The following is a 23,465-nucleotide window of genomic DNA, read 5'->3' as shown; positions in this document are numbered from 1 at the left end:
CTTGCTTCTAAAACCTGCCCAACAGGTTTCCTGCTCTTTAGACTGGGAAACAGGGTGAATGAAGTCCTCCAATGGAAAAAATAGTCAGTTCTCTGAAGGTGCAGTAATTCAGGCAACAAGCTGAGCAGAGAAATCACTGAATGTTTCCTACCATTTTTATCCAGTATCATATCATAAACCCACTGTTAAAAGTTATAAAAGTTATCATGGGGAGAGAATAACAAGGTAATATAAAGTTAAAACACTTCAGAGAAAACAAACAAATCCCCCAGTGCAGTAGGAAAACAAAAACTACACGGAAGACACAGGGTTCTCAAACTTCACTTCTGAGAGTTAACCCAGGCATCTTGATTAACTGCAGTTTAAACTAACTTTACGAGATGGCAATAAACATCAGAACTATTTGTCCTTTCAATTTCCTGTCACCATCAGTCCCTTCCAAATGTTTCTTATAAAAAAAGAACTTACACTTCCCAATGATCAATGGCCTTAGATGTACTCCAACATCAAAACAAAAATATTTCCCTAGCTCTTTTCTGGGATAGATATGAAGATATGACAAGGAAGAGGGAAAAAAAAAAAAAAAAAAAGCAAGCATCCAAAATAGTAGAGGATTTTATTCAACTGCTGCAAGGTACAGAAATGAGTGACCCTTTGATCAGTGTGACTAAGGAGAAGTTGTACTGCTCAATTCACTTCAATACACTGCTCAATACACTTCAAGGAAGAAAGGTTTTCCCTTTTAACAAAAAACAATTAGGGCTTCAAGATTCTGTAAGTCCCTGAAAATCATTTTAAAAACCAGTGTTCTGAATAGTTAGTATTTTAAGATTTTATAACATCAGCAGAAGTCAGTATTTCTCTATTCAAATGGACAAAAAACCCCACCTCAAATACTGACTGACATTCTGTCTTGCAAATGTCTAATGTCTATGTTCTGCTCTTAAGAGATGACAAGGAGTTGCTCTGATGTTTTTCTCAGAACTGTTATTTAACATTTTCCAACTCCGCAAAGGCATGAGAACATTAAAACTCTGTTGTTGGAAGCAGAGTGTTTGAAAGTTCATTGGCAGAGTAGTTACATCCACTTTTCAAGAACACGTGATAATTCTCTCTCTGGTTTCCCCAAATAGAGGAGGGGGAAGAACACAGAAAGAAGGAGCAGCGCACACAATATGCTTTTACTTCCATCTGCCATCTGTTAACAGTTTCAGCTACTTGGATAAATATGTATTTGTACTCATCAGGAAAGATTACAGTCTTGTCTACATGCAGTTACTTAGTACAGCTGTTCATGAACAAGTCCAAGGTGAGGGCATTCTGGCAGAACCAGTAGCTAAGAGTAAACAGAAATATAATATTTTGGAACAAGAATAGCTAAATAAAGAACTATTCAATAACAGGTGCTTATGAATAACTATAAAGCAATCCCCACAATTCATCACAATAGGGTCTACTTACTTGTACACCATTATCTACACAATGCAGAATCTAACAGCACGGCTTTGTCCTTCAGAAATCAGAGGGAGAAGAAGAAATTTCATGTTGAGCAAGTGTAGTTACATGGACAGACGCAGAAGCTTTTTACTGCTATGTTTCATATTAATTTAGGAAGTTGAATTAAACCACACATCTATCAAAAGGTTCTTTTATCTTGAGAAATTTAACTGCTTTTTCACTGCAGTTCAGTTGCCTCTTTGGCACACAAACTGTAAAACCTTTGCAGCTTTGATGAGCTCAGCTTAGCAACACTGTCATCTCAGATCCTTCCCACTGTGGCCTCTTGAGTAAGTGAAAATAACCTGAACTAAGATGACATGATAGCAACTACACATGGGAAGTAATCATGTCTTATTTCTGATGGAAGTGATTTAAAGACAAAAGAGGGCAATTGCAGCCTTGTGAGAATTTTTTAGTTTTCACCTGAAATTGCCTGCTTTCAGTTTTCCCCTGAAATAGAACTGTTCTGCAAGAACAACAAAATCTACATGACACAGGGGCTTCTAAGGCAGACTTGCCACAAGCAGAAGCAAGTCAATAAGGGCCTGACTGGCAAAGTCAGCACCTTCTGAAAGCAGCCCAGAAATTGCTGGACCAGGAGGCTGTTTTCAACATGCGCATGTTCAAAACCCACACAGGAATATGAGGCTACAGGTTGGTTTACAGCACATACCTGCTAAGTGTGAATAAAATTTGTCTCAAATGTTCATAACTGGGGAAATTACCACTACTAGTAGATTAATACAAGCATATATAATTGAACCCTTTTTTAAATCCTTGTATTAGAAATAATCACTGAAGATAGCAAAAAAAGTTAAGCCACAGCACCCCTAACTGACATTAGCCATGCAACAATATTGGCTTTGTTCCCCAGCTTCAGACCCATACAGAAGCTAAGCATACAAAATATAGTCATCATGTTATTATCAAGTAGGATATCTCATTAATTCTCAATGCTTACTGTATGAAATGCATGCTAAGCCTAACCTTGTGTCTATCACAAAAATTCCTCATGCAGACTGCCTTTGTAAAATAATCACTTTATTTTCCAGCTGTGCATTACTCTCACTACATCTCTATTTGTGTGCTTGGAAGGACTAAGATGAGCTCAGCATGGACTGTGTCTCCATCTCCACTGTGATGCCGGGAAAACTGGACCTGGTGATTGTGTTACAAATTTGAATGGGAGAAGCTGAAGCCAGTTACTACAGTGAACCTTCCCTGAGGATTTCTTGAACTTGTAGTTCCACTGCACAGTGTTAACAGTGTCAGCAATCACACTGTACTGTATTCTGGCTGTGTTCTATTGCTGATTTGGGCTCCTATACACCATGTTGTCCACTTTGATTTCACTGGGAATGAACCAGTAGACCATTTTTTAACACACCCCATGCAAGTCATCTTTAGCTATAGTAGACTGCTCAGTTAACAGACCTCAACCTCTTTTCTGTATAACACTGACAACCTAGAGCTGCCACAGTGACTCATAGACACTGAATGTGAGTTACCAAAAACTCTAAACAGGCTGATTTCAGAGATGGATATATGCCTGCAAGACATTGCAAAGATTAGTGGTGCACAAAATATCTGTATCAGCTATCAAGGACCAGTTCCTAAAAACTGTTTATGTTCCACTGCAGGAAATGCATGTCCTGAAATGCTGTTGCTAATCAGAAGAGACAGAGCAATTCATGTTCAAACGGAGCTGTTACTTGTTTTCAGGACCAATGTTTCCCGTGGCCTGCACCATGCCTTAGCATGTCGGCTCAATATCAGTCATCCTTAGAAAAGGCAGCTTACAGCCAGCACAATACCAACAACTCATTTACAGGAAAGGAAACAACCATGAAGGAGCAAATTACTCCTTTGAGAAAAATAGCAAAGATTCATTTATAAAATTAAAGTACTTAATGGTGTAATATGGGTGATGAATTTGCAAATTAGGTGGAAGGTGATGACCGAAGACAAGGTAGAAAAAAAGCTGTCAAGAGGTTTGACTCTTAGGTAATTTGGTGGTTTTTGCTGCCTGTGTGATGCTACCAACAAACTCGGTGGAAATGAAGGGACAACACAGCAACACACAATCAGGGGATGGAGCATAGAGGGGTATTTTTCGTTTTAATTGGCTTGGGAGAGCAAACCTGAAGGAGAAACTAAAACACCATATTTAAAGTTGTCTTTAATTACTGCTATCTGCCAGGGTAATATGAGCAAGAGGAAACACCATTCCCACCTTTATGTGGGAACTTGCCTCCAACAGCAGCCACCTGATACATCTTCTTAATACTAAGAAAATCAAAGCTCAGGTACATTAGCTACCAAAAGAAACAACTAAGTAAAAACATATTAAAGCCCACTAATAACCACATCTGGGTTCACCACTAAAACCCACAGATCCAAGTTTTATTTCAACTAGGGTGTGTGAAAATTCTTCCTGGAGAATTTCAGAAGAATATCAATCCCTTCCTGACAAGTTTTATTCCATAGTAGCATCTAGAATACAGACTTATTTAGCACTCTTTTATATATTGTATATATTAAAAAAAACAAACCTCTAGAAAATATTCCTTCCTGAATACTTAGCGTACTTCTGCAGGTAATCTTTATCAGTGTTGCAACCAAATTTTATTTTTATTCTTAACATAGCCAATTTAACTTTGTAAATGTATTAGAGCAGAAATATAGCAACTTCTGTAGCTCTAAATGTTGAAGTTTAATTACATATTAAATATCATCACTCCGGAACTAGAGGAGGACATACCTGTAAAAACTTCAACATTAATTAACATGGGAATAAATTACTTATCAACTCAAATTCACAATATTTACCTGGATGGAATTGAAGAATTTAGAAAAGGAATTAAGATCTGCTATAAGGCTCCTTTGTACGCCATGAAAAATTACTACATTTAATATTACAGCAATTGAACTGATAAAAGTGAAGCAGTCAAATGAAACATTTTAGCGTAAACACAAACCGTGTCATTTTCTTTACTAAACTAATCTGATTTGAAACTATATGAACGATACCAGAAGAAAATCAGAGGTCCAGTTTCTGTGACTGACAAATTTTCCTGGATCATTTTTCAGATGTTCAGATTTAGCTTCATCTAGCACTTTCAGAGCAGTGTTAGGGTAAAAAAGTAATTTCAGCTTGGAGTTTCTACACAAATGACTTCCATCTGCAGCTGCACACTTCCTCTGTGTGATCTTTGGAGGCATCAAGTATCTAGCCCTATTCTCACCCTGAAATCAATTGACTAGACCAAACAATACTGCAGTTACTATAGTTCACAGTTGATTTGCTTTGAAATTGGTTTTACATTTTTACAAAAACTGCACTTGATTCTTTTTCTTCTAATTTCAAAAGAAATTAATTACTCTGAATTTTGTTTTGTAAATAAACATACTATACTTGTTGATTACACTTTAGGAAGCAGAATCTAGTCTCACCTTGACATGTATTTTCTGACAGCAAATATTTAATCGTTAATATTTTTTTTTTAAAAATAAACTCTCCCTAGAAATACTCCTAGCATTCACTTCTTGCTGCCATTGGTTCTCCAGAGGCTACTTAGCTGGCCATTCAATGATGCCTCCAGAAAGACCTTTTGCCTTGTACTGATGTCCCAGTTCTAGGAAGCTTCAGCTCAAGCGAAAACTTTCCATTGTCCATTTCCCAACTTTACCTCTGGTGCTGACTGTTACAGCAGTTTCTGCTCTGCATTTTTGGAGCCCTCCCTGCAATTTACCCTTTCATGATCAGCTGCAGATTTCTGAAAAAAAAAAGAGCCCTGCAGGTATTTTGCATTTGCCATGGGTTCAGAGACTTCCTTTCCCAAGCACGAAGGCTACAGACCTGCCTAAAGCAAAGCCAAGTTTCCGAACAGCACTGGAGCAAGCTTTTGTCCCAGACAGCCCTGAGAAAACAACCTCCCTGATCTTATATGGAAATGCAGCCTTTTTTTTCCTCAAAAATCAATAAGGACTGGTTTGCTGAGTACAGCATCAAGCTAGAAGTCCCAGGTAGTTATGACACAGCCCAGGTGAAGCAAACAGGTCTCAACACCAAAAGCAGCACTATGCTGACCCATAGGCTAAAAAGTGTGGGAGTTTCCTGATCCTCAAACCACTCCCTTGCACCCCCTCCTGCTCTGGCTGTGCAGCCCTGCCCACTACACCCAGCAGAGAAGCATCACACTCTTCAGCAGACTTAGGCTACATACCAGCCCAGAATGCAAAGACTTGTTTTTTGCTGTGTGGTGTAGTTAGGCCTTGCCTTGCAGAGCTTGCAATTTTTCAGTATGTAATTTATTTAATTTTTTTTTTTTTGTTACTGACACAGCATGAACCTGTGCAGAAAGGAAGTTGAAACTGCATCAAAAAGGCTGCATTTGCAAAATAACAGATTTTAATTATTTTTTCATGTGCTATGCTTTGCTCCCATCATGGCCCAAATTAAAGTAGTCTCCCCTCAAACTTGTCAGAAAAGATTGCTGAAAAAGTACAAGAATTTGGAATACATTAGTTACCAAGGTGCTTTCTGCAGAGTTTGTGTTTAAGGTCTTTCACAGCAGGGAAACTGCTCTTGAATCTTAGCCACACACAGGACTTGCAGAACTGGTTTTCACTTTACAGTAGACTTGCTGGACTATTCTGGATTTTAAAATGGAGAAACTAGTTTTCCCAATTTAATTAACAATCTAACTAAGATGGAGAAGAAAATTACTTACTTTTGTTATGACTTTACTTCTGAGTAAAATTATAATGCTCTACATTATTATTAAGAATATCTGTAAAAGAAACTTAAGTTTATTTTCTCTGCTACTGATCCTGTCACTTCTTTTTCAGAATAAAACATAACACTTGCTCAGAATAAAACTCTCTCTAACTTCAGCAGTGAAGGCACTTGCATTTTAACAGACTTTGCCATTGCAGATCTGACCACAGCCAACAAGGTTCTGAAGCAGCCACACGTTTCAGTACTATCATATCACACACAATCCCCCTTGACAAGGATGGGGGGGAAAGAAAAAAAAAATAAGGAGGGGGGAGAAAGAAAAAAAAAAAGGGGGTAGGTGGGAAGCGAATTCCAGAAAAGTTAAAGGTCTACTCTTACAATTTTGGAAGGGATAAAAAAAAAGGGGGCAGGGGAGGAAAGCCTTTTTAATTTGGGGTGCAGTTCTTTATTCAATTGTGTTGAACCTAACCAATGGTTCTGTAAAGCTACAGCCAAAGAAAGCTTGTGTCTGATTTAACTGTTTTGTTGTGACAAAATACCCACTTAACACATTTTTCTGTTTCAACGTGCTATGCCACATTTATCTAACATATGTAAACAAATAATACATTAAAATGCATGCCATGTTCCATTTCAGCAGGATTTCTGAAACAAGACAAATAAAACTGAAACTACTTGCATAGTGTTTAGAAAAATATTGGTTATGCTACACATTATACTTTGGACAAATAGTAGTAAATCAACACCCAGAAGTGTAATTCAAATTGAATTCAATGCTACCAAGATAAGTACATCTGATGTTCCAGCTCTTTTAGGAAAACCAGACAGCTGCTGCTAATCTCCATTTCATTGTTCAAATATATGCTGTTTAGACCTCATAATTAAGTGCAGGGAAAAAGAATGCTTTACTTTAAGGCTCATTTTTATCCTTGTAAAAACAAAAGTAAAAAACCTAGGCACATGCAAACGCATGCTTGCTCACATACACACAAATTCCATCACATGTATAATTTCTAGTTAAAGAGAAATGTGCCAACCAAACAAATTTCAGCTTTGTTCTGATTTCTCTGTTAAGTCACACAATGAACAACTGATCTTTTGGCTATGACAGAAAACATTGTTTAGCAACCTGGAAATGCATTGCAAGCTGCTTGATATTTTAACCTGTATCAAAAAAGCATAACCATATTTTGAAAACTTACCACAGTTTTCAATACATTACAAATAGTTTAATAATCCAGTTCATTTGGGAAATAAATTTGGATCAATGTGAAGAGCTCGTCTCTCTCCCATGAAAAAAAAACAAACCAGATTATTACTCTGCATTTAAGTTTTGCATTAAAAAACATTACAAATACAGTAACAAGAACTTGCCATCCTCTTGGCTAATCATCACGGAAAAAAGGAAGGGTTTGGTTAAGGGTGGGTTTTCTTGGTGGTGGCATTATTATTCACCATTAATAATTATTGGGGTTTTGGTTTTTTGTTTGTTTGTTTTTTTTGTTTGTTTTGTTTCTTTGATTTTTTTTTTTTTTTAATGGGGGGGGGGGTATGTTTGTGTGCTCTTTACAAGTAAAAGTATAGCATCAAGGGCAGCACACATTCACCCTATCAAAGGAGAAGGCCAAACAGCATCCTGAAAACAATTTCACAGCAGGGTAGGACCTGTGGCAGAGCAGAGGGAAGACAAACACCAACTTCCTCTATATCCCTTCCAAGGACAGAAACTGGGAAAGCTGAAAAATGGACAATGGTGGGGAAGAAGCAGCATTACAGCCCTCTTGCCTGCAGCTGTGGGTGTAACAGGAGTGGGAAGCAGAGAACAGAATTAGAGAAATACCAATGTTCAATAATCAAAGTTAAACATGGCAATTCAGGCATATCAGTGGCTGATTTTCTTTCAACCACTAACCCTGTGAAGGACAGAACCAGTTGCCAGTGCAGACACACAACAAAGTGCTTATATTGATTATAAAAAAGTAACACAAAAAAAAGAAAGGGGGGGGAAAAACAGACAGACCATGCAGCTTGTTTCTTAATTCATTTACTAGAGGTTTGAAAGTTTACAGTACTCCCTTAAGCATGGTGGAAAAGAAAAGGGTGAGAAACGGGATCAACTCACATGAGAGAGTGTGGACCTGAACATGTGCATCTTTAAATTCTCACAAAGGAAAAGAAAAAAATCAGACTAAACAAAAGCTATCTTTCTCCATTCCTGTCTAGAAGTCCACAAAGACAGAAGACTTTTGTTTTTGAACTGTTTGTGCATTGGGTTTGTTTCTTTGTTTCTTGGGGGCTTTTTTCATTTTCAGATAAACTCTACATGTGAACTGAACCAGTAAACTGCAATACCTGAAGCTAATCTGGTCAAACCAAATTAACTAATGATCAAACCTACCAAAGGTACATGACATGAGCATAATGCACACCCAAAGGGCAGCCACATACACTAGATAAAAAGTGTTTTACTGCTGAAGTTTGACAGCTGGAAGATGCAGTATCATCACTCATTCCATTTTCCTTGTTTTTCATGGCTTGCAAGGAACGCTGGAAATGCCCTAAGCAAGCAGATCCTTTAGGTGTCTGCTGTTGAATCTGGCACAACTGCTGTTTCTTTTTCCTTCCACAAAAATCAGTGGCAGGGTGATACCCCCAGAAACCCATATCTCCACTGGGTTACAAAATTCTCTTGTTCTGTCTGGTGCCTTAAGTCCACCACCACCTGAGTGCTACCACAAATTCCCTAATATTTGATTTCTCTCTCAGTAACTCAACAATGCACTGGGAAGACTGGAATTATAGGAATTGTGTTATTTAATTTTTTTAAAGGCTTATCATAGTCATTCTCATTGAACAAATACGCTTTCCTTGCTTGTAAGCAATTTCATTCCATAAATAGGAGCAAACTGCTACTACTACTTCCAGGTAAGAATTATTTTCTTCCAACAGACACCACCTACCGAATAATGCACAACTTCTGGAATACATTCATTGCCTGGAGAACATAGCAAAATTGACAATTATGGCAAAAAAGTAACCCAAGTCAAAAAACTGACTCTAGACTAAAAATCTACATTATGAAATTGCTAAAGGTAAGTCACACACAAGCACCAAACAAGCACATACAACCACCCACAGTAAATATGATGTTCACACCACAGCAGGTCAGTAAAGTGACACTGCAACAAACCCATTAACTCCTCTGCTCTGCATTAGAAGGGGTGCCCACACAATCTGTACCTTCCATGAGCATGGAAAACATGTCTTTGCTCTGCCTTGCAGTTGTCCAGCACTAACAGCACTGCTGGGCTTCCATTTGCTGTTGATGCTTGTCTGTGACACAAGGAGAGATGCAGTAATCCTGGCACACGCATCAACAAAATCACAAAGGTTTCAGTTTCCAGCTACAGGACCCACTCCAGCAAATGAATAGTACATGAAGAAGTCTCATGGATGACATACAAAAGGCACCAGAAGATACTGAGGCCACCAAAAACTAAAACAAATAAACAAAAAACCACTAGGAATAAAACAGCTTAGGTCGCACTTTTAGGTAGTCAAGGTTCTTCGCTGAAGGAATCCACTTTAAAAGGTTTTATACCAATTCTTTAAATCTTCTGGGAGTTGCACATGAAGACATAAAGAAAATAGTGAAGGAGCTCCATAACTGACTAGGAAGAAGGGGAAGAACTCTCTGAGAGGAAAATAACATGTCTGTAAAGACACCAATGCAATCATTCCTGACTTGGAGCCCAGAGAACTATCTGCCCGACTGTGCCATTTCTCTATCTCCCACAGGGCAATTGCCTGTTTGCAAACTTCCTATCACTATGTTAGGGCCAGAAAATTGCTCTACTTCAGATGGTGTTTCAGAACTTCCAGAACAGGAGTATAACTTACTTCACTCTGGTAAGAGGGGCAAGGACGGTGAGGATGACTTTAAGATGCTTTGTAATATCTTTTGGACAAGGCAGAAAATTCAATACCAGTTTATTTGTTTAAATACACAGACCTTGTACATTTGATCTGAATGTGATTCTAGTGCAAATAAATTGATACACTTCCCCCATCTTTTGAATTTTGATTATTTTCTCCTTCAGAGCAACTATCTCAGTTGTTTTTCCAATGTCACCTCAAACAAAGTCTCAACTTCAGAAAACAAGCACATGCAGGGTAGAGAGAATTATAAAGATATGAGGTACTTATTTCTCTCTGAGGAGGTCATATCACCATTCAACATGGGATTCCTATTACATACTAGTCTGGATGAAGAATACTTTTTGACTTTACTCCAAGCCTCAGGCTTGTTCACCATTTAGCATTAGAAAAAGAGAAAATATTTTAAATAAAACCATCAAAACAACCAATACATTATAGTATGGTGTGCACATACTCAAAAAATTCTTCTTGAGCATTTCATCTTGCCCTAAATAACAAAAGTCAGAAAAGGACAAAAGAAAGTTAAGTAGCTGCATAATTCTCATTATTTTTTTTCCAACTGTACTGGTTTTGGCTGGGGTAGAGCTCATTTTTTTCATAGTAGCTGGCATATGGCAATGTTTTGGATTTGTGCTGGAAACAGCATTGATAACACAGAGACGTTTTAGTTACTGCTGAGCAGTCCTTGCACAGAGCCAAGACCTTTTCTTCTCCCACCACCCCTTCAGAGTAGGCTGGGGCTGCACAGGTTAGAAGGGGATAGAGCCAGAGCATCAGACTCCCCACTCACACAAGTGATCAAAGGGACACCCCACACCATAAGGCATCATACTCAGCATATAAAGATGGGAGAAGGAAAAAGATGGGACATTCATACTGATGCCATTTGTCTTCCCAAGTCCTGTTACATGTGATGGAGCCCTGCTTTCCTGGAGATGGCTGAACACCTGCCTGGCCATGGGAAATGGTGAATTAACTCCCTGTTTTGCTTTACTTGTACTCACAGCTTTTGCTTGACCTATTAATCTGTCTTTAGCCCAATGTACAAGTTTTCTTGGTTTTGCCCTTCCAACTCTCTTCCCCATCCCAGTAAAGAGGTAGAAGGAAGAGAGGAAGGGACTGTGTGGGGCTTCATTGCCAGCTGGGGTTAAACCACAACACCAAAAAGGCACTGGGAGTTGGCAGTGGTCAGGGAAAATCCACACTACTGGCAGCATACAATGCTTCACAGCAAAAATTACCAGAAACTATATCTTATCAGTGTTGAATTGATGAGTTCAGACTTTTAGACTGAAAACCCTGACTCTTCAAGGCCCGTGAATTTGGAGACTGATTGGTTTCCAATTTTGAAGTACAGAGATTTTAGTGAACTTTTTGATAATGATTCAATACTGCACCATTATATTTTTTCTTTTATTCTCTTTCACTTGGGGTAGTCTAAAAACCCCTAGCAGCGCACAATTCATTACTCAATCTTTTGAGAATTCATATAATGAAGTGAAAGTATTATCAATTTCTGCTTTCTTTTAGCCATCTATTTCAAGCATATATCACTGATTTCTGCTATAATCCTCTTTCATTCATTTCATTTTTCATGTGAATAAAAGAGCCAAGTGGAAGAGTATATCATTGCCAGCTCCTTGATAGTGTGATATTCACAATTTTTCTTAGAAAGGGATAGGATCTTGCAGAAGCTGATAAAAATATGACAAAATCTGAGCTTCTTATGTAACAAGTAATTATGCATTTCACTACAGACTGAAATCCTAAGAAAGAATAATCTCGACAAAAGTAACCATATCCAGAACTTCTTTATTTACACACCATGATTTAAGTCAGTCGCGTATTTCCGAAAAAAAAAATATTAAAAAAAAGAATCAGGCTCTCTGAGATGGCTGATTAGCAATACTGTGTTTTCCAGTTCACTGCCTGACAGTGCTTGCAGTACGACAGGGAGGAGAATGCTACAGGCTTTTCATAATCTTGGTAATCAAGGTTAATACAAAATTTGCATACCACCTTGCAGATGTAAGGAATGTTTCCTGGAAGAGCACTGAGGTTAAAGTCACATATATCTCCCCAGAAATTAGGTGCCAGCTAAAAATATTACATATTTATCTCAAAGTAAGCCCTCACGAGTTTACAGCCAGTAGTGTTCCACTTAAGGATTTTTAGGTAATTATTAAGGTAATTCATAAAACAGATTCATATGTCATACTAACCTCCAAATGTTTCACTGCCTTGGAAAACACCAAGCATCTAGTAAATTTTCATCACTTCACCCTGAAGATAATCACTATTTTGCAGGGAACAGTGAAAAAAGGTCAAGGTCTTCATCAGCCTCATGGGCACTACATTATTTGATAGAAAAAGAGAATGTAAGAATTTTGTATGTAAAGCTGTGTAATTCCTTACAATACTTCAGAACTTCAAGTATATTTCTACTCGCCTTTAAGTTCAGATCATACAAATAGCACAGAAACCCAGAGCACGGCAGAACAAAAGGAAGCTACTCACAAACTGTAATATAACAAAGAAACACAGTGGAAAAGACAATATTGAAAATATTAAACAAAGGAAAAGGAAAGGAGTAAACTGCTGACATTTCTTTTTTTCAGAATACAAACTCTTTAGTGTCAAAATTCTGTGAATTCAGGTCTTTTTTCTAGGACTAAGAATGAGCAACAGAAGCAATTGCTCAGGTTCTACAGTTCCTGTCAAAACCAAGGCATCCAAAGAAATTTCTTCTACAACCCTGCTGGAATGGACTACAAGGTGTTTTGTGGAGTGAGAGTCATCTCTACTTGCACCGGTGAAGTACAGTTTGGATCATTGACTTAGACATGTCTGAAACATTTTACCTGATTAACAAGAATTTAGCTATTTTCAATTGCAAAAATTCTTTGATACTCATTTATCAGCTTGGCCCTTTTTTAATGCAGAAGACCCCAGAATAAATTAGGTCTCATCAAAATAGGCTAATAAAAGTCAAACCCACCAAGCTAGAAATGCTATTATATACATCTCCTTAAGGCACTTCTAAAGTTCTTAAATAAAAAAATTTAAGGCAGGAGGAGACAACACAATGGGTGAGGGAGAGGTCAACAGCATATATCATCATTATTTACCCGCTTTCCCACCACCATCATTCCCTTATCCCTCAGGAAGTTCCTGTGCTCAGAAATGAGCTAACTCTGGATGGAAAGAGAGCACGTTGTGGCTGGCCTGCTGAACATCCCCTACTGAAACAATTCCACAGACCTGAACTAACAGCCAAAGCCTGCTTGTGGTCTCTAAGAATGCAGAGTTTCCAAGACGTCTCCAACACTTGTGTTGTTACTGAAAACCCAGATGCTGGCACTTCAGCTGTGACAAGGCTTGTTTGGGCAGCACTCACTTTAACTCCCTGCACTATGATTTCCCAGTTTGAATACTGGGACAAGTCAGTATTTGTACAAGTCCTTTGGTAGCTGTGAGTGCTTTGTGATCTGCAGAACTAAATTATTAAAATGGTTCTGGTAATCACTCCATTGGAAATTACACGTTTTTTTTGTCCTCACCAAATCAATAAATATGTTGGAAGAAATGAGACAGAAATGTGACAGATATGCTTGCACACATCCATGTTTATCCTAGCAGTTAAAAAAGCTGGTGTTTTGTTTGTACTAGCAAGGCTTGGAAAAGCAATAGGCAAGTTTATTATTTGAAAAGTCTTTCTCTAACTAACTTTTCAATTCACTGTATAAAGAAGAAGCCTTCTGATTAAGAGCTGCCTAGCAAGTAAATAGTCAGAAGAACACTTAGGGGTTTAGAAAGTGTTTCTGATGAGAAAGAAACATCTTTCCTCTTTGGAGATATTTTCAAACATTAGACATAGTGGTAAGTAGTAAGGTTGTTAAAAGTGCTTTCATCTGGTGAAACCTATGAAGGAAAGAAGGAAGACAAAGGAAACAAATGTATAAGCCATTTCATTGGGCAGTAATGAAACAAAATAGTTTATTGACAGTCACCTTAAATTCTTAAAAGCCACAAAGCATTCTCAATGGAGTTATTCCTCAAAAAGAGTGCTGAAGTATGATGCACCTACACAAGGAACATTTCAGTGACTTATACTGACTATTCAAAGTTTAAGAAAAGAAAAGAAAAAAAGCTCTCAGTTTATTAACTATTACCTTAGATTTCTTTAATTATACAGCCAATCCATCTTTTACTAACGCATTTCAGGAAACAATTTTTATATCTCTGCTAGCATGAAATACCAACCACCCCTCCAAAAAGTTCTAATTCATACTTTATTTCTGAGAATCCTTAGAAGCTTGAAGAATTTAAAAGGCTAATTTAAAGTTTCAATTTTAAAAAGTCTAAAATATTATGCTACCCCAAGTGAGATCAAAAAGAAAATGGTAAGAGGAAAAGAGCCAAGAGAAATAGGTGTAGGGGTGGTAGTGGCAGACAAAGTCAGCTCTTATTTCTACAGCCAGACAAAAACTTACACAAAATATGACCAAACTGGTTTAAATAACCACAGAATAAAAAAACCTAAATTCCATTTAGGAATCCAGAAAAAAAGTTAAGCACACATCCACTTGGGGGGTGGAGAGGACTGGGCATCCACAACAGCTGTTTCTGTCAGGCACATTCACAGGTCTAAAGCCTGCCATGTGACCAACTTCCATTCACTTTTTTCAGTCTGGTTTACACACCAGACCAAAAAGGCTCCTAATTCTTGAACTGGAAGAGGACTCCCCTTCACATTAGTGAGGGTTTTGCAGAACTGTATCATATTCTTTTAAATTGGGTCTTTTTCCAGCCCAGATAACTTAGCCTACTTCAGCACTGCCTCTCACACACAGTTACAGACTGCTCTCCTCTGCCCCTGAACTCCTCCTCATGCGGAGATTTCCATCAGACAATTTTCACTGTCTTGCAACTGAACATCCAAAATTTATACAGAGAGTTGTAACATTAACTGGTTGGCTGCTTATCAGTGTTGTTCAATTTTTCAACTAAAGCACTTTCCACATTACATTTTTACCTAACTAGTCAAAAAATTGCACTAGCTCCAAGTCTTATTTATAAAGTGTGCCTTTGGTATCAGTAATTTTCTGTATTCCAAAATATTTTAAATAAAGGCCTATGAAAACATCAGTTCTTTGGAATGTCATTGATTTTTTTCAAGATTTTTGTACTTTCTTGATGTTTCAAGGGTAAAGTCCATATATAAAAAAGGACATTGGCCTTAAAAATAGGAAGTTGGAGTTTGGGAGGCCGGATTTCTTCTTAAATTAGCCTCTAACTCAGTTCTACACAGTTCACACAGGTACTTTGCATTTCACTTGTGGCTTTCCTTCCTTAGCTATACCAAATGACTAAATCACATCTAATCCCTTATGTCCCCAAATTTTTCTGCGTGCAGCTTGTTTAGGGTGTCACATGTCTACAAGTTCAGAATAGTGATCTGATATCCAAAAAGGCAACAAATTCTCATCTTCCACATGAAATCTGTTTCCTACCTTATGTGGCATATGGCCCAACAGTACACATCATTACTCAATCTTCAGTCTACCATCCTCCTGTTATACTTCTATTACAGTTTCAAGACCTTTCAAGATCATAAAGGAAAAGTAATTTTCCAAGATCTTTGAGCAATTTAAACTCTTGAAAATCCTATAAATCATCAGTATTATAATAAAGAACAAACTAATTATCCAAATCAGGATTCACAATTCTGCAAGAAAATTATTTGGCTTTCCAGAGTTTCCCTGCAGTATTTCTGAACTCATTAAAGACCTTCTGCTCAGTGCAGTTCAGTATTTTTACTCTGGTAGCTATACTTCCAGGTGCAGTATCACTGCTATGAAGCCAGTATCCCAGCCAGCACATTTGCTAAGTTACAGAGCACCACTACTGTATAGTGAATTTTTAAAGAACCATAAAGAAACCAATTAGTGTTTTTTAAGTTTGAAATTTACAGTTCCAGGTCAAGAGTTTATTTACCAGTTTCTGATATAAACATCAGATATCTAATAGAAAACCAAAACTGAAAACCCCACGGTTCACATTATATCAAACAAAATCAAATTAAAAAGGGATGACGTAGGTAGAAAGGGAAGTGGAAAAATGACTTTGACAGAAGCAGAAAGGAAGAGACAGCCCTCAGCAGTCAGATAACCCCTACTGTGCAAAGCAGGAGAGAACTTGGGGAAATGAACAGAAGCATAGATGCATTAGACAAAACAATTCATCCAGACAGGAATAAACATCTCAGCTAAAATAAATTAATTACAGTAATAACCAACAAAGAAAACAATGAGACAAACTACTAGTCAGTTACAAACTTTAAACAACAAAAAAATCCCAAATTATTTTTCCTTTGCTACTTTGAAGCAAACTTGAGGCAGGTCAAAGGTGGCCTATTTCCAACAGAGTGATAAAAAAATATTCCAGAACTAACAAGTACCAACATCAAATCAACCTTGATCCCAACGGATTGTCTAATCAAACTCTTTTCTTGAGAGTTCATCTGCATGTTAAAGAAGCAGAGTAGTGGCTCCAGATGCCTTGCTAGCAGGAGACAGATTGTATCATTACAGGAGTTCTGAAACTCCCCAAGTGCAAATTATGACAACTGAAGAATTACAGGCCCCAGGCTTGGACAGACCTCCAGAAAAAGTCCTAACATCTAACTTACATCAGAATTCCTTGTCATATATATACTGTGGACACTAGAAGCTTAAATCATAAAAATAAAAATAAATTAAAAAATAAATTAAAAAACCCTACAAACTAACCAACCAAACAAACAAACAAAAAGAACCCCAAAAAACCCACAAAATACAAACCAAACCCATCTATCAGGAATACAGAAAGGCACCACTTAGGTTCTTAAGCTCAATGTGTTTGAATCACGTACATACTCAAGGCTGGAAGTGTATTCTAGGAGAGGTACGACCATGAGTTTGTACTGATCCTGAACTCTTCTACAAGTTTCCACTGCTATCTGCCAGCAGAGACAGGGTACAAAACTAGATAAAAACTTTTATCCAGTAAAGCTCTTATAATAAACTGTACTATGTTTTGTCGGAAAATAAATATATAAATAATTGCTCAGCAGAATACAATTAAAGAAAGTTAAGGAAATAGATTATTTGAATAATGTATTCCTGTGAGTAAAAGGAAGTGTTAAATCCATCCAAAAATGCATAAACTGAATAAACTAGAGTGACATGCAAAAACACTGCTAGTTTTGAACAGGAAGAAGTAATGTTTCAACAGAGCACAGCAGAGTACAGTCATTCTGTTTAGAAGCTAATTAGCCAAAGTGCAACACTCTGTTATTACAACTTACTTGGCCATGCTGCTAACCTCCAAGTCACCACACGAGACTTCCTTAGAGTGCAACCTGTACTATTCAACCCCTGATAATCTCTACTCTCCTCCCTCACTTAAAAGTGAAGGAAATGGCAGTGAAGTTGACCTGATTGTAACAAAGTACATGCAAACAATTGTGCTCAGCAGTGACCTTTAGCAGTGGCCTTGCTTGTACCAGCAGGGATCTGATTCCCAGGTTAGTAAAGAACCAGTTCCATCTTGTTATAGAAATTAGTGCTTATTTTCCTCAGTGCTAGGTAAACTCATTGACCAACAGGTAGGTATAAGTGCCAAAATCACAAGCTACAATTGTACAGCATGGAACTCATATGAGAAAAATGAGAACAGTATTGCCATTCCAAAGCATAACTCAACTGAAAACTGAGGGGAAAAAAACCCAAACTGAAAAAAAACAAATAACTTAAAATCTACCAAGAGCAATGTTGAACCAGAACGTTGAGAGCTGAAAGAACCAAAATCACAACAATTCCAACTCTGTTTGTGCAAAAAAGCAGTTATGCATAGATAGCATGCAGATTTCCCCTCCTGTTCATCAAAGCAATTGTACAAGCTGGCCACAAATCACAGCATGTTGCATTAGCAGTCCTCCGCTTCTACTCCAGGCTTATGTTTAATTTAAACATAAACTGAGTTACACATGATTTCAATATTCTGTTGCACGACCAAGCAAGGGAAAGAATGAATTTAAGCAGAGTCTATGGAGAGATAATGTGAAGGTTATAACGTAAGTGAAAAATGGCCACGTTGCTAAGATAAGGCTCCAACCACCAATCTCATTGTCAAGCCTGGCCATCTGTCAGCAGAAACTTGATTTACTGCATATAATTCTGCTATACTTGATCACTACTGTTCTGTTATAAAAGGCTCCCGAGGTTTATTTAAGGACACCAAATGGTACTTCCTAGCAACATAAAAAGGGTTAATAAAACACCTCCTCAAAAGCCAAGCTTTTTGAAACCAGGCTTCAGAACTTTAAATCAAATTTTACACAGTTTCAATGCCACTGGTAGATGAAATTTCTTTATAAATAAAAATATTAAAACCATGGAAACAAACCCCTCCAAAAAACCCATAAAATGATAGCAAACAATGTAATTTTCACCGTATTTGTAAGGCTTCTTGAACTGAAGCTTGTTTATGGATGTTATTTTGATGGTGGGGAATTGCAAAAAACTTTAGATAAAGGCACTTTTAAGATACATTCCTATAATACCACTATTCAACAAAACAATTAATAAAGCAGCCACTTTCCTTTGTTTAATAACTACTCTGGATAGCCAATCTGTTTGCAAGAGCACTAATGATGAATATTTAGATAGGGGCCTGCAAGCACATTAACACCTCATGGTGTAACAATTCAGGTGAGCACAGGTAATCCAACTCTTCCCACTGCTACACACCAGAACAAAAATTCCCATGTATGAGATTCATCTTTCACACCAAATACCCACCGAGTGAAACAGCTGCAGGTACTTTCTCTGGTTGGTCAAACAAATCAAATAACAGCATCTAGTAATAACAAAACAATTTTTCCCTCCAAACAACAGGCCTACACTGCAGGTCGTTTTGCCCCATAGCAAGCAAACAGGAAAAAAAGCACATCCTGAACAGCTGCTCATTAGGTGAGCACCATTCTGCCTGCACAGCAAATGAAGCAAATGTCATGTGGAAAAAAACACAGTTTACGGTCATGTAATTAGACACGGTAACACAGGCATACACAAAAGAGGAGGGAAGACAAGTACAAATTACAGTTGCACAGGCAATTTATTTCTGGGAGTTTAAATTTTTTGATGTTCCTGGACTTTAACCTTACTATTTCTTTAACAAAGCTTTTTTCCAGCTAATTTTTTTTCCTATTATACAATAACAGATAACTTTGGACAATTACCTACTATAAAAAAATATCTGTTCCCATACCATTATTTATACTGAATGGAACACTTCACTTGAGCACACTAGGAGAATACTCCATCAGAACAGATCAAAACAACACAAAGTGAATAGGACTGTGCAGTAAATATTATAAAGTATTTATTTATTGCAAGTTTACCTGATACTCATTGGGCCAGAAAGTGCTGACAGCCAACTCTGCTCGAAGCCAGTCTTTGCCAGTGGAACCAGTGACATTCCAGATGGGATTAGCCAGTGGTCCTTTGTTCACCCTAACTAGGATGTTCAAAGTGCCTGGGTTCCCTCCATTCTTGCTGTACAGAAGGTAGCTGAAATCGATGCAGTGAGTATCATTTTCTTTCATTGTTGGAAGCTGAAGTCGAGTCTTTTCTCCAGGGTCATGGTCTGATGAGATCACTATCATGTATGATCCTGAAATAGGGGGGAGTGTGAAAGGGGAGAAAAAAAAAGCACCAGTAAGGAAAAAGATAAATACTAAGAAACCAATCGTTCACTGTGAAAAAAGGATAAAATGCATACATTTTCTTATCCCAGAAACCTCAAAATACAAGTGGCCTGAAATCCAGCAAGCTATAAAACGGCTATACACATGACTGAAGAAGTACATACAGAAGATATCACATATCTCTGAGGACCTTTCTAGATGCCTTCACCTACAAACTTTTCTCTCTCTTGTTTTAGAATCAGATAATTGGAAATCGGATCACAGATGGGAAAACAATAACAGAAGAAGCAAACGATCATCATTATTCTGAGGTCACTGAGGCCGAAATTCTCTCAACTTGCTCGGCAGATTTTCTGAAAACAAAACAAAAAATAAGGTCCACATTCCTCAATGCAGCTTTATCACACAATTTTCTACCCCCAAAAAAGAGGCAGACTTGAATTTGAGATATATTAGCAATGGAAATAGCTGACTTAGGACACCAAGCCAAATTTCTTTGGAAAAGTTTTATTTGTTGCTCCATTTGAAAATGGTTTAAAGGGGTAACAGAAGTTTTTACAGCTAGAAGAGTGTCCATCTTGTAAATGTGCATTACAAATATACACAAGACAAAAGAGGCTGTGCCTGTCTAGCTACAAAGGCAGAGAGTGGAAATCATATGTTTTAATATGCTATCCAGGCAGTAATAATGAATCAGTCTGTCCTGCAGAATGGATGATAAAGACAGGCTGCCATCTAACCTAGCGCAGAGCTGATCCACTTCTTCAAGAGTGACAAATCCAGACCAGGATTCACCCCTAGTGAGTGAACTCCACAGAAGAAAGCTTGCTAGACAGGGTATGCCAGGCTGAACTTTCCAACCAAGTGAGAAAATACAATTCAATATACAATCTGAACCATTGTAACAGGAAATTTTCCTAATCTAAATTTTCCTACCCATCTGCTTAATGAATCTTACTGTTGACAGATTTTCATTTTGCTTTCAGTCCTAAAGGGCATCACAATAAAGAGCCTTTCTTGTGAGGAAAGTTCAGGTTAAATCCATCAAAAATAGAGAAAAAACTAACCTAAACTTAAAAAAAGGATTTGTGAACATTTATCCAAATTAGTAGTCTCACAGAAGTCTTGAGAGTCTGTACATAAATACTGGTGAAAAACTTTCTATGAAGTATGTTCATATAGATTATTGTCATTTTGGATGTCAAATTTAATCCTTTGATTTATAGACAAGGAATTATCATGTTCTAGTATGTCCTAAACAGTTCTATTAGGCATTCTGAAAATTGTTCACAAGCTGTTGCTTAGGAAAAGATGAAAATTTATGTACATGGATTAAATCATCTGTGTGAGATGCTAATTTACTAGCCTGTAAAAGCAAGTCTGAGCTAAAAAACCTAGGAAATAAAAAGTGAAAGAAATACCGTAGAATGAAAGTTGTTCTTATTCAAGAACAGTGCATTTTTTGAAATCTATGTTTTTAGTAGTCATCTTTAAAAGAGGGTTTAAAGAAAACTACTATAAAGTAACGTAAGCAACCAGTTTATATTTAGAATTATATTCAGAATCCATTATTAATTTTTCTATTGACAAATCTGGTAAAGTAGCAATTCCTGGTTATTTCTTCATCATTAATAGCAATTTATAAAAACACAAAGCAATCTTATTATACTATTTAGGTTTGCTGTTAAGTCTTTAAAGATTATGGTCCAATATCAGTTGATGACTGCCTGAGAAAGTGTTTGTAAACCACATCCGCTGGTGTGCAATTTTTATCCCGTTTGACTCTAGAATAAACTTAATAATATGAGAGTTTGTAATCTCTATTTTAGTAATACATATGTTCTTATGAGCATCTGATCATCAGACTAGAGAATAAGATTTTCAAAAGTTTTGTTACTAAATACTATGCATGTGGCAGGGGAAGGCTGTACATCAGCAGTTTGGGGTTCTTTCCTTCAACATAAGAGTTGAAAAACTGAAAATGTTCAGCAAAAAATTACAGACTGCTTCCCAAACTGTTACCACTAATTTGGCCATCTAAATTGCCTCTTTGCCCTTGTTACTTGTATCTTGCAAATATTTTTAAGCAATACACAAAAAGCAACTCAGTTTTTCCAAAAAAAAACCCAAAAAACAAACAAACAAAAAAACCAAAACAAACAAAACCTTCTAGTATTTCCAAAGCTAAGATACAGAAGATAAACCCTCCAGCATTTTCTGAAGGTGAATTTGGGAGTGGGGGGAGGAAGAAACAGAATATAGCAATCAACTTTTGCAGATTTTTTAAAAATGTTTCTCTCAACTTCTCTCAGGATAAAACCACTGGAAGGAAAAGAAAATCAATCTCGATTTACAAGGAATAAACTAGAAGTATTTAAAGATCTTGTTTCTATAGTAAGGAAATCTTCTATAGCCTTTGGAAGCTTCAACATACATTTTTAACATATCAACATATTTTAGAGTACTCTACTTTCTCAACCTCATTTTTCAACATTTAAAAATACTTAGCAGTGAATTTGCATACATCTATCTACATGTGAGTCCTACATCATTTCATGAAACGCTCCAGACAGCATTCATAGACCATTTATCACAAAGCCAAAGCATCTGTTCACCATCTTGGAAACGACTTCCCTTCTCCTCCTTTTTTTAAACTTAAGCAGCTGTATTCCACAAATGTACAGAACCCTGCTCTCTCCTCAGTCATCTACCTACCCAGAAGCCAATGCCAGAGTAAACTATACAGCAAACTTATATCTTTGGAACATGTACAAAATACTTTTCTTACACCTTTCATAAGAAAGTAATTCTTTATTTGTAAACAAATACAAAAGGATTGAAAGAGTTAGGACTTTTTTCCCATTTATATATGTTTGCAATATCTTAATATTAGTTATTAATAATTATATTGCAAAATCTTCATAATATCTTAGGATATTATTGGACTTGGCAGAAATGCAAAGTATAAACAAGGGAACTGCTCACAATCTCATTAATTCCCAAGATTATCAACTGTTTGAGATTTTCAGTGAGAGGTTAGAGCAAGTGTTACAGCTAACTATTCACAGTGGTGTTCCAGGCTGGAGCAGGGTCACAGGATGAGGAGAGAGGAGCAGCAGACATCAAGTGCAATGGGCTGACTGCAGCCCCCAGTTCCCATTCCCCTGTGCTGGGGTGGAAATTTGGTGAATTTTTCCCTAAGATGAATCTGTTTTGCCTGTGTCAGTAATTGGTGATTTACAAAATAAGCCATCTCTTTGTCTTTGTCTCAACGCATGAGCTTGCTCACACTATTTTCCCCCTTGTACTGCTGAGGAAAGGACCAAAAAGAGGCAGGGTGAGGGGCTGGCCAAGGTAAACACACCATAGTTGCCAGAAAGGTAAAGAGCAGCAGTTAGTGTTAGCTAACAAGTACTAAGTATTTTATTAAATCACAGTAGAGCCAGGGTCCATTTTTTTCCCATTGTTACCAGCCTAACAAGGTTAGGCACAAGCAGACGTAAAACACTGTATATACCTACTTCCCTTGAAAAC

The 23,465-nt window shown here is 37.3% G+C and overlaps 1 protein-coding gene across 5 annotated transcripts in view; it reads right to left on the bottom strand.

The window, feature by feature from the left end:
- The window catches only part of PTPRK (protein tyrosine phosphatase receptor type K), a 381,996-nt gene that overhangs the window by 235,500 nt on the left and 123,031 nt on the right, over positions 1–23,465 (bottom strand). For all 5 annotated transcript variants that reach the window (XM_066179209.1, XM_066179211.1, XM_066179210.1 and 2 more), the window contains exon 3: positions 19,626–19,897. In XM_066179209.1, the coding sequence (XP_066035306.1) occupies positions 19,626–19,897 (272 nt within the window). The remainder of the gene's footprint in view (positions 1–19,625; positions 19,898–23,465) is intronic.

This window comes from Chamaea fasciata, unplaced genomic scaffold, assembly GCF_029207755.1.
Source record: "Chamaea fasciata isolate MVZ Bird 193981 ecotype frontalis unplaced genomic scaffold, bChaFas1.0.hap1 SCAF_3, whole genome shotgun sequence".
Taxonomy (NCBI): domain Eukaryota; kingdom Metazoa; phylum Chordata; class Aves; order Passeriformes; family Sylviidae; genus Chamaea; species Chamaea fasciata.
The sequence above is the reverse complement of the archived record's forward strand: the minus strand, read 5'-3'. Positions and strand labels throughout refer to the sequence as shown.